The following is a 12,006-nucleotide window of genomic DNA, read 5'->3' as shown; positions in this document are numbered from 1 at the left end:
TAGAGTAGGAGCCAACTGTAATTGTAATGTAATGTCTTCCAGCTGCTACTGTGCAATATTCCAGCAGAACTTTTCCTGTTGGCTGCTAGGATTTATGTTACACTTAACCTTGAGCTGTTCTGGCAATGCAGGGCCTGGTTCCACTTCTCTACTCCATCATGCTCACAATAGTGTGATGACACATCATCAACATGGCACAGCATGTCTATCAGGGCTCCCTCAGAAGGTGCTGAACATTTTGTTTGCTCAGACAGCACATCTGGCTCTTGAATTCCTTCTTCTTGCTTCCCTTAGCAATGTAAGACCTTTGAGATTTTAGTCTTAGGAATTAAAAGGACTGCCAGGAAAAGGTATTGCATATTGTGGTGACTTTTCACTCTGAAACAACAATTTCTTTGTTACCTCAATATCCTCCTCCTTCAGTGCCCTAACTGTAACCTCAACAGCCTATCTATTTGACTTAAAGGAAGGAATTTGACTTAATGCTAGCAAGAACGAGGTCTCTGAGAAAACAGAATCCTCTATTGTGCCTCCATGTTAGCCTTGGTATAAGCACCACTGACTAGGAGAGAGAGGCGAGACAGAGAATCCTGTCAGCTTGATACCTTTATTTGGCAGGTTTAAGCCCTGTAAAAAGATGTAATTTGAAGATGTTTGGAAACAGTATGGTAGAACAGTGGATGAAAAACCTCAATGTCTTCCATACTGAATGTGCTGCTTTGCCAATCAATTTAAACATCCCACTCTTGCTTTGTTAGAACTTCACCACAAAATCAAATTCCCTCTCCTGGCTGCAGCCCATGATGCTTACAAAATATCGTTAAGGCAGGAAAGGGTGGAAGGTGAGAGGGGAAGGAAAATAGCGTAGAAAGTCAGGAAGAAAAAAGAGTAAAAATAAGATGGAAAGGGGAGGAGCAGGGAAAGAAGGAAATAAAACTAGATTTTGAGCTGACAGCACGTTCCCACAGACCAAGACAGTGAAAAATAACTTACAAACCACATCAAGAGTGCACTTCAAAATGCCTGGCTTATTTTCCCTGCTTTTACTCCAGTGAGTTATTACTGGTCAGCATCCAGCAAAGAAGACGTCCTCTTAACTGGAGAAGACCTTCAACCATAATAAAAAATACAGCTGCAGGCCAACTGGTGTTCTTCAGTGAGAAGTAATGCTCTTATGGGAGTAATGCAAAAAGTGGAAAAAATAGTATCTAATCAGAACTGCAGGTGGAAAAATGTGTCTATGTGGAAAAAGGTAATTTCCAAGTTGAAAACTAACCAGGAAACAGGCTTGAAATAGTGGAAAACAGTAAACAAATTCCTATGAGATGAACTAACATTGTGCCCTGCAATGAAAAGTAATTGGAAAGTAAAGAAAACAAGTGGTTTGGAGCCAGAACATAACAAAAACTGTCACGAAGTCTCAGATCCCAGATAGACCACACCCTTCTGGTGCTAGGCATCTCTCGGAAGAACAGTCTGTCTCCTGTCTCTTCTGAATCAGAAGAGTTCACAGGAATTTTTAAATCACCGCTGTCTCTGCTGAAGGGGATCTAAGAGATATAAAGAACATTGCTGAATTGGTGCTGCCCTTTCCAAATGCACAACCTCAAAAACTTGTCATTACATCACTAGGATAGAGACAGATCACCACCATTGCATCCAGTTCTACTTCTGTGGAAATCAATAGAAAAACTCAAAGTTTATTATAAAAGCACTTGTATGAAAAGCTATTCTGAACTTTGGCATTGCATTACTTTGCAAATTTCCTGTCAATCCCATTTTATTTTTTTTCCTTCAGGGTGATATTGCCTTTCTTTAAAAGAATCCCACCTCTATCAAGAAATTTTCTGTAAACCAGTGGGTTGCCATCTTAGCCATAAATTTTTTCTGAGATTTAATCCTATGTGTTCATTATCTCCAAGCAGGAAGAGGTTGTATCTGCCTGAAACTTGTCCATCTTTTGTAATTGTGCTAGCTGGTGTAATGACTCTTGTGGTACAAATTAATGTTTTCTTTTGTATGGGTCTCTGGAACATTATTCTCATTAATTTATGAATTATAAAAATGAGTTACAAGATGTATCACAAAGATACCACCCCACCATCATGATTGTCTGTAAGTCAGTTCCCTTCCTTGTGCCTCATCTGGGAATGTAATGCCAGAGGATGAATCCATGGAAACTACTGACATATCTGGAAGAGCCAGTGGTAACACGAGAAACTGAGAATTCAGTTGGCTTGTGAGATCCTGTGCCAACACACAGGTAGCTAGTACAGACTCTGTTCTCTAGCAGAAATGCCAACAAAGCTGCAGCAACCCAAAAGTGTTTAAGAGCCCAAAGTGTACCCCAGAACCATGCTCCACTGGGTGTGATGCAACAGATCTGTATCCATCAGCAAAAGAGGATTAGTTGAGATATACCCATGATTCATTCAAGTGAGATGGCAGTACTGGCTTCTGTAACCCATGATGTCCCTACCCTAGCAGGCAAGGCCACGTACTTTGACCCCTAATAGGAACTTCATGTACTTATTAAACAAAAATAAGTATCTTCTCAGCACTCCTCATGTTTGGTATAAGATATTTGCATCACAATAATATGAGTAGTGATAACACTGAGAAATCAGCATGGCTTTTAACTGCTAAGTCATTGCCCTTTCACCAATCAATAGCTCCAGATCTCTTCTAAGCGTAAGCTTTCAGCAGAGTCCTCAAGGGAATCTTGCATGTGGAAATCTTATGTGCTCCTAGGAAGCAAAGACTGTGAGTTGGTTGAAGACTTCCATAAAATATTCTTTTGAGATCTGATTTGTGTAAGCAACTCTGGTCTTAGGACCTCGTAATTACTGCCAGTACAACGGCTTGATCCAAGGTCATAATCTTTCCTTCTTTTCTGCATGGTCCATCACCCAGGGCTATTCAAATTATCTTTATTTAAGCATGGAATCATTTACATGAACCCAGAGTGTGGCATAGTATGTAGGAATACCTGTGTGCTAACTTAATGCACTGCCACTTTTCATTAGTGTCATGAAGCTGCTTTCAAGCCACTGTATTTATTTAACAACAAGGTCAGGACATCTGCGTAGAGGATTAAAGCAACCACTAGTAGTTCCAAATTGTTATGTTGGTGGGTATACCTGGTACAACACCAGAGTGTTTCCTTCTTCCCATCCTAAATTCGAAGGAGGAGATTTACAGTTTAAGTGGTTGATGCTTCATTGTTTTTTGAGTGTGACTTTACTGGTACACTTTCCACCTTGCACCAAGAGCAGCTGAAAGTATGCATAGCTCTTCATGAACTCTGGTGACTCTTTGCTCTGCATGTAACAAATCTGGTGCTAATTTCAGTGTACCTTAATATGCAAAGCTGCAGAGTGTGGTGGCTCAGAAGTACCTTCAACCTACAAATAGGCTTCAGCCTTTGAAACATGTTTGTTCAGATAGACAGCTGAAGGTAGCAACTGTTTGACCTGTCCATTTGAAACCACTGGTGAATCTTGGTCCTGATTGCTCCTCACTGAACTGTACAAATGTCTTCACACAGCTAATCCCAGTGAAGCTGCAGTCCATGGCAAAACCTGAGCTTTGGAATCATTCTGGTTTATGGTATAGCTGGCTTTCAACAGAGATTGTAAACACAAGCTAGTGGCACTGTGAAAATGCAGTTATTTGCAATTGCTTCATTGTTTTTTCAAGTGACAGTGAGATATCCCTTACAGATAAAGAGCAACACCTGTTTCAGAGAAATGCCTTATAATTAAGGTAAGCATTTAATGTTACAGTGACTCCATGACTCACTCGTGTGCTTGGGATCCGCTTAACTAGCCGTTCTGCAATGGAAAATAAGGGAATTCCAAAGGCAAGTCAATATTTGGTCTTGTTTTGTTTAGAACTAACTGGTTGCCAAAACCCCACCTTTATTTTAGTATGAGTCTATGGAAAGAATTTTCCATTTGTTTTGTAAAATTTTCAGCCCTGTGTAAAAGACCAGCACAAGTGTTTGGGAATTTTTGATTATGAAAGTTGCTTTTATTGAATGTTAAAGTTGTGACTTGAGAGTCAAAAACTACTACAAAATATCTAACATTATTTCTTTTGGAAGTGGGCTTTCTCTGTAAAGGTGCATTAGATATTTCTCAGTCTTATTTTCAACTTAAGTCTTTCAATAGAAGGGCAAGGTAACTGGATGATACATCATAGAATGGCCTGGGTTGGAAGGGACCTTAGAGATCATCTTGTTCCAACCTGCCTGCCATGGGCAGGGACACTTCCAGTAAACCAGGGTGCTCAAATCCCTGTCCAACCCGGCCTTGAATGCTGCCAGAGTTGGGGCATCCACAGCTTCTCTGGGCAACCTGTCCTATCACTACTGTTCCTGATGAAGAGTAGTTTTTGGCTTGCCTGGAGGCCCTTCCCTGTAGGCTTCAGATACTGGAAGGTTGCTTTGAAGTCTCCATGCAACCTATTCTCCTCTCCTCTTCCACCATAGCATCATGCTGTGTCCCTGTGCAGCAATCTCTTTCACATTTAGCTAACCTATAGGCAACTGCACAAGTGTAGGCAGGGAGGAAGTTTAGGCTGAGAGCTGAACTGCTTCTGGAACAGACAGGAGGAGAGAGGCTGACTGGATGTCAGATTCTGATGGAATTAGACCTGGATAATTTCCTTCCCTTCCCTTCCCTTCCCTTCCCTTCCCTTCCCTGTCTTCGTAGAGGGCATACTTGCCCCATAAGAGCATTTGCCATCCTTATATTTTCGCTCTCCATGGAAGATGGTATTTTTTTAGGCAGCAACAGGAATACAGATTAGCTAAATGAATTGAAAACTAGCACAGGGTTTGCAGCATTTTTGTAGAGCTATCTGCCCTGTCTGACAGAAGGCCAACAATTTCTCTGTGCTCAATTCCCTTCTAACTAAAGAACTTCATATTACTCAGCTGCTACAGACTTGATAATGTAGGAATAAAAACTTTCAGGAGCTCAGATGCTGAAGCAGTTGAGGCTCTACAGGTTACTTAGGCAAAATTTATCTCATTTTGTGTATGACAGTCTAATTCTCTCTAATTCACGTTCTAATGCCTATTACACCCTTCTAGGAGTCAGAGAGGAATGGAGCAAGAGATATCACATTGCATATAAAAAGGCAACAATAATTTACAATTTTATACTTTCTGCAATTCAATTTCATTGAGAAATGAAAACCTTGAGGTTTTTTCCTACCTGGTTTAAGAAATTTTACATTTGGAATATTACAGTGCTTTGCAAAATGCCTTAAACACTCTATTACCAAAAATTTCAAGTTTGGGTGTCTTAAAATTACTTAAATTGTTTTTTCAAGTGCTTTGTGCCAACAGAGCGGGGGCCAGAATTCAGATTATAAACCTTAACACAAGGTTTTCATTTTTGCAAGATATCAGGATCCCAAAATAGGTAGAACAAATTAAAGGACCTCCTTAATCTCTGTCTAAATTGCAATGAAGCAGCAAAGTGAAATCCAAAAGCAGAGACGTGTGCTATTTGTTTTAACTGATGCAATGATATAGGAAGAAGCTTTTCCTCTCACACTTGCCTGTTGTCTGAAGACTCTAATTCTGAATACTCCTGGTGGACATGACACACTGGCTGTTAAAGCTTTCCTCAAGCAGTATCTCTTCACTAGTAAGTAATCATGTTCAGGGAGGGACATAGTCTGAAGTCTCAGGTAATATATGTAACCAGAATTAAAAACTCAATCCTAATAATGGCTGTTTCAATCAGTGTAAAACATTTTAATTCAACAACAGCACAGCTATTCCAGCCTCTATTGGATAAAGATCTAGCCGAAGAAGATGATAAGGTTTCCTCCAGCGTCTGAGTTTAAACAGGACTATTTTGCACGTTTCCTACGAAGCAAACTTTTTCAAGTGCTTGTTTTCTCCCTATGAATATGCTTGGTAAATATTGTTCTACCAGCAATCCCAGGCCCATTCAGACCCCTAGCTATGACAGAGGAATAAATACATGCCACAGGTCTGAGTGCCTCCAGTAGATTCCAGTAGAAGGTTCAAATCACATGCTCTATAACCATATGTAGCCATACCTCAAATGAACTTGGTCTTTGCAGTAGCAACAGATCCTCAGCATTTACAGAATAGTTCTTCAATGTCCAGAACTATTTCTGCCCCTCAGAAATGCCTGTCCTTATGCTTGGGACATGCACCTTCAAGGCCATCCACTGAGTGAGTGATCAGCAGGAGGTTCCAAGCACTCACACAGCAGTTTTGTAATTCTCTTAATGGCAAAGCTGTATGCCTGCCTGCAGATTGAAACAAGGGAAGAAGCATTTTTCAGCAATCTTATTTGATCAGAGTGCTCATAGTTAACAGGGGATGTGTTGCTGGGGCATCTTTTTCAGCTGGGTAGGAAAAAAGGAGCTTGCTTTTTCTGACTGTGGCTCTCAGAGCTTCCCAAGACAGTGATTAACAATGAAAATCAAACACTTAGCATTCACAACGTGATTTTAAAAAAACAAACAAAAAAGAAAACCGAGAGATCCTGAGGATCTGATTCTGAATACTGAGGGGGAGCAGAGAACAAGATGTAGCTGTCTTTTGCAGCAGCAGTTTTGCTTTCTCATGGTAGCTTTGTGATTCATGTGATTCATGAATCTCAGGGAAACTGGCCAGATAAGGGTAGCATGTGCCACACAATCCTCTTATGCTGTTCCTCTAATCATTATGAATTAAAGAAGCAAGTTAATGATGTTTCATCGCCTAAGAAATACGTAATTCACATGTAATCATCATGTTTTAAAATGTTTTTCATCAACACTGACCACAGGTCAACCAATCAGCTAAACTAAACCTGGGAGAAAGCCTAGGAGCCTGAGAGACTAGAATAGGCATGGAAAATAAACCAAAGCAGAAGTCAGTGAACAGTATATGCACCTTATCTTTGTGGTTCAGGGAAGAATTTTTTCCTACTGGGAACTGAAGTGCAAATAGAGATGATTTTAACATTATGTGTTCTTCTCAGCCTGCAATGAGACAGGAAGGAGGTACACCTTAAATGTCAAGAAGTTAAGTTTTAAGAGAAAATAATACACTTATCTGTCTGTACCAAAGGCTTCTAGTGAATTAGAGAGTAAAAGCAAAGGGGAGACATCTGGAAAAGGCATGAGATGTTTCATTACTTGTTAAAAAACCCCTCAAATGTTTTTTGTGTGGCATGCACAAAAGATCAATTAGGTCAGAAGAGTTTGTCTATCCCTATTTTGGGGGTCATTAATCCCTGAAGAAATTCACTGTAGTGTTAAAACACCACAGGGTTCAAAGGTTTGAGGAAAAATTATTGAATAAAGCTCCATAGGAACTACAAGTGTCAGAACTAGTCTTGAAGACCTGCACAGTTGATCCATGGTGTTTTTTTTTCCTTTACCAGACACAGTGAATGGAATTACTCTCCATTCATAGGACATAAGACTCTGACATTCAAGGACAGTGAAATCTTTCATGAGCTAAACTGGCAAGAGCGGAGTATATACTATGGTTGAAAAGCACTGAGCTTCTGCTTGATTTGTTCTGTTTGTCTCTGCAAACAGTCACTGTAGGCAGGTCACCTCTTTTACCCTTGGGAAGGCTATATTCTTGCAACACAGCTTTCTCTCAGTCATGAGAGGAGTGTGAAAAAATAACCTCAGGGATTAGCTGGTGAATAACACATCTTTTATCTTTGTGGTTTAAGGAAAAAAAACCTGTAATGAAAGAAGGGTTATATATAGTGTGGATCTTGATTCTGCTGTGTTCCTCTATACATCCACAATGGACAATGATGAAGAATGTTCAAACATCAAGAGATCCAGCTGTCACCCAGGCTTAAATAACAAATTGAACAGATTTGTTTATGCCAAGATTTTGTAGTGAGTTAGACACAAAGTAAGTCTAGGCTCAATTATCCACAAGAACATTGAGAAACTCTTTAGGCAGCCAGGTGCCCTCTTTGAGCAACAATTTCTGTCAAAGGCTTTAGAGGTCTCAGACCTCAGCGTATGGAGAAAGAGCTGCTCACTTGCTGGTTATACCTAAGTGAACCCCCCCTCGAACATGTCTATAGTTTCAGTGTATCTAGCTCTTGGCAGCCACAGCCAAATAAACTGAGATAGCATTTCCATTCCTGGAGAGCCCCCATTGTCATCTTTACCCTTGCTTATGGCATATGCCTTACCAGTGACTCTTTGCTGTAGAGCCTTCTCATCTAAAACATGTCTTTGATAAACAGTTTCTTTTCTTGCTAAAGTTTTAATAATAACACCTCAAACCAACACCACCACACACTTGGAATTTGCTGAATTTATGTAAATAGTGCACTTCACTCCTCTCCTGGCATTACTTTGCCTCCTTCTGTCTTTTTGTCACAGCTCCTTTACTGAAGTCTTGGTTAATGGATCAAATCATATCTAGGCTGAGTTCCTCCCGCTGTTACCAGCCTGAATGGTTTGAGGCAGTATCTCTTACCACGTAAGGACCTTAGCGGTAACCCAGGTAAATTTAAACTCTCTTCAATTTACAGGGACACCGTTCAATAGCACTTTTCAGGTGAAAGCATATGAAATGCTAAACATCTGTTCATTGCCCAATGAAAGCTAATTGTCAGCCTACAGCACATTGCTACCTCATCAGATGGCCGGTTAACACTATTCCAAAGCTCAGGTGCATTCTGGAAGATTTAATACCTTGGCTGTTCAGCCATAATAGTGTGCAAATACTACTTTGTTATTACTGGTTTCTGTGTTTTAAACTGGCACGAGTTATATGAATGTATTTGTGTAAGTGAAAGGTGATTCTGCTTCTCATTATATTACTTGGTGTTTGTTGATGAAATATTGGTTTTAGTAGGTAGTAGCTTTATGCTTGTGCTGTTCAGAGCACTTGATGCATAGCTAATGCTTTGGAAGTAGCAAAGGTAATGGCTGTGGTGTGTGTTCTAAGGACTGTGGACCCAATTAAACATTTCTCTTGAGGTTTCCTGTATTTGTACCCTTTATGTTGGGCAGGCTACCTCCCATATGTTGAGGTATAAAGGACATAAATACCTGGTAGGTACCTTCTTCTGAAACACTGAAATTCCTGTATTATTCTATGCAATGTATGGTATCGTGTTTACCATGGCTAAACAGTATTTGGGACAACTTGGGTAGATTGTCATTATCACTTCTGCCTATCTGGGGTTCTATATGCATGGATCCTAGTACAGCTGGCTGCTGTCATCACTATTGTGTCTTCTGGGCTGTCTCTCTGATCTTCCATTTCCCCTGGCCTGACTGAACATGTGGTCTACAAGCTACAGTGTTTGTTCTTTAATTCTACCTAGTAAGCAAAAGCCCAATGAATATGCTGTAATTGAAGTTAGCTACATGAAACTGCTAATTTTCTGTGAGAAAGGTGAGGAGAACAAGAGGCACTGGGTAGAAACTAACATGCAAGACATTTTGTCTAAACATAAGCTTTTTTTACAGTGAGGTTGATAAACACCAGAAGGAGTTTGCCCAGAGAGGTTGTAGTGCCTCAGTTCTTGTAGATACACAAAATCCAACTGGACATAGGCTGTAGGTGACCCTGCACGAGCAGGGCAGCCAGACTGCCAGCCTCAGCTCATCTCTGATGCTGTGACACTTCCACAACAAGGCATTGGTTCATTCTAAAACAGTTATGCTGCTCAAACATTTTCTGAAAATTTGACACAGCCTCCCTGGAAATGGGGTCTCATAAAGTAAATATTTTCTGGGCTTGTCAATACAGAGGGAAATATGTGAGTCATCTAAAACCAATACTGCTAAAATTTAAACTGCTGTCTGACTAACCAGCAGTCACCTATTACACTAGGAGAATTACTACACATTCCCTACTTGAGAATATGTTATTAACTGCATTAAATGAATGGGATAGCCTCTGTGCAGACAGCTTTGCTGATTTATATATGTTTAATTACAGTTAACTCTTTTCAAGAAGGTTCTTTCCTGTGACTAAATCTGGAGGATAAAGGTAAACATCAGCACACTCAGTGGCAGAATTCCCCCCAAACTTAATTTGAGTCAGGATTCTTTGCATGTTTGAAACACCTCCAGCTTTTAAAAATCTTTTCTAGCAGTGTATTACTTGATTTAGATTGAAAAGATTTAGATGTTCATGAGGAATGTGCATTTTGGTAAAGTGTGATCAGTATTTTAGTTACCATGAGAAAAATGCTGGAAACTCTGAAATCTGTGCACAAATCCAGTTTTATTTCAGTTTTCTTCTTCATTGGCTACACAGAACACTTTGGGAACTGGACATTAGCTGAATTAAGTACGATTAGTCTTCTTAAAAGCCAAATCTCTGTGCAATCAGTTTTAAAAATCATCGTGCATGAAGAATTTCTCTGTTCCTATTTAAAACAGGATCTGACAAATCAAATTGTAAAAAAAAAAAGTAAAAAATGCACAAAACTATCAAGATGGCCTAGAGCATTAAAACCTAAAAGATTTAATTAAAAAAAAAAAAAAGGCGCTGCTGTTAGTTGTATCTACTGTGCTACCCATAGGTACAAGTGACTGGAAGCTTAGAAGTTTATATAGCTACTAATTACATTGAGAGCATAAATACCCATAGGTCTATTGAGAACTGTCAGATGATGTTTAAAAACCCTATTTCTGATATCCAAGGTGGAGTTTAAAGGGCACTAGAATTAGAAGACAAACTATTTAATTCTAACAGGAGCCTAGGAAAAGGCACCTAACCTCTGAAGCAGGTTATGGCACTAGTTAGCTTAGTGTCCCATAATTGGCATTTGCTCGAGGAAACTGCGTGCGGTCTGGAAGCTGCCCTAGTGTACTCCAATGGACAAAGTATTGAAATTGATCTGGCTGTCAACCTTAGCCATGCAAGTCTTCTGTCCCCAGTTAAACATTCAGCAGGTCTTATGCAAATGCATGCTGGTGCTTCTCAGTTGTTCTCCTGTGGCGCTCCTGTTGCCTAAAAGGAAAGAGGAGAGGTTGTTGCTTTAAGGAAAGAGAAGGTCACTGCCTATTTCATGGTCTCATCATGGACCTTTGTTCTCAGAGTAGCTCAGCACCTTAACATACTTGGAGCATATATTTTCAGTGCTCCTTGCCAGAGTTTTGTAGAAGGCACTGCATGCCTGACAAAGTCACCCTGTCCATTGGCTCTGGGTGACCATGAGTAAGCCCATGGCAGAAAGGACTGCTGAGGAGTGCTTCCTCCTTCAGGCTGTCTTCTCTCCCCAGTAGTCTGCTCTACTTCATTTTGACAGAAACTGCTCGAATGTCCAGCTTGGAAGACAGGCTGCAAAGAGATACTGCCTCCCGCTGCAAAATTCCTGGCAGAAGGAACTGGTGTGCTATGACACCCAAGACAAAATCAGTTTTCCCTCAGGGAACTTTCCTATGAGTATTCTCATGGTTTGTACCTGAACCATGCAGTCACTCCCATAGGCAAGTCCTTTGACACACTTAATATTTTTATTATTAAGCCTAATAACTTATTGCGTATTTCCTGGAGAGTTAGTTAATCAAGACTTCATCATGGCCAGATGCCAGGAGTCACTAGGGATTTACCTGCGTGTGTTACCTGTAAAATAATTAAGACAAAGAGCACTGAATATGCTTTTGTTAGGCAGATCTTACTCATAAAAGATACACAAATATACTTTACATTACTCTCTTGGTATTTATAATTTATAAATCTCTGCCTGCCTATGTCCTTCTGTGATCTGGTAAGCAGAAGAAAGTTTGCTTTTCCAGTCAGCTTTCCAGAAACCAAGTCACTGAGACCAGAAGGTTTTTGTATCATGAAGGCATTTTAGACAGCTAGATGGTCCAGACTTGCTACCACTTTCTTCCTTAATGGAATTCCATTTACAGGAATTCATGAAAGAGACCCAATGATTAAAATTTAGCTCTTTCCTGTAAGCCAGATCCACTTTCCCACAAATGGTGAAAACACTGCCAGATGAGTACAGATCAGAGTAG

At 40.1% G+C, this 12,006-nt stretch overlaps 1 protein-coding gene across 2 annotated transcripts in view; it reads right to left on the bottom strand.

Annotated features, from left to right (window-relative positions):
- Positions 1 to 10,239: 10,239 nt before the first annotated feature.
- Positions 10,240 to 12,006, bottom strand: part of CDO1 (cysteine dioxygenase type 1) — a 7,859-nt gene continuing 6,092 nt past the window's right edge. The window contains exons 4-5 of one of the 2 annotated variants that reach the window (XM_017731416.1): positions 11,593 to 11,605; positions 10,240 to 10,990 (exon numbers count right to left, since the gene is read on the bottom strand). In XM_017731416.1, the coding sequence (XP_017586905.1) occupies positions 10,926 to 10,990; positions 11,593 to 11,605 (78 nt within the window). In that variant the 3' untranslated portion in view covers positions 10,240 to 10,925. The remainder of the gene's footprint in view (positions 10,991 to 11,592; positions 11,606 to 12,006) is intronic. The other variant, XM_017731417.1, reaches the window with a different exon arrangement.

This window comes from Corvus brachyrhynchos, unplaced genomic scaffold, assembly GCF_000691975.1.
Source record: "Corvus brachyrhynchos isolate BGI_N302 unplaced genomic scaffold, ASM69197v1 scaffold614, whole genome shotgun sequence".
In the NCBI taxonomy this organism is placed as follows: Eukaryota; Metazoa; Chordata; class Aves; order Passeriformes; family Corvidae; genus Corvus; species Corvus brachyrhynchos.
Note: the sequence above shows the minus strand (reverse complement) of the source record. Positions and strands in the feature narration are given on the sequence as shown.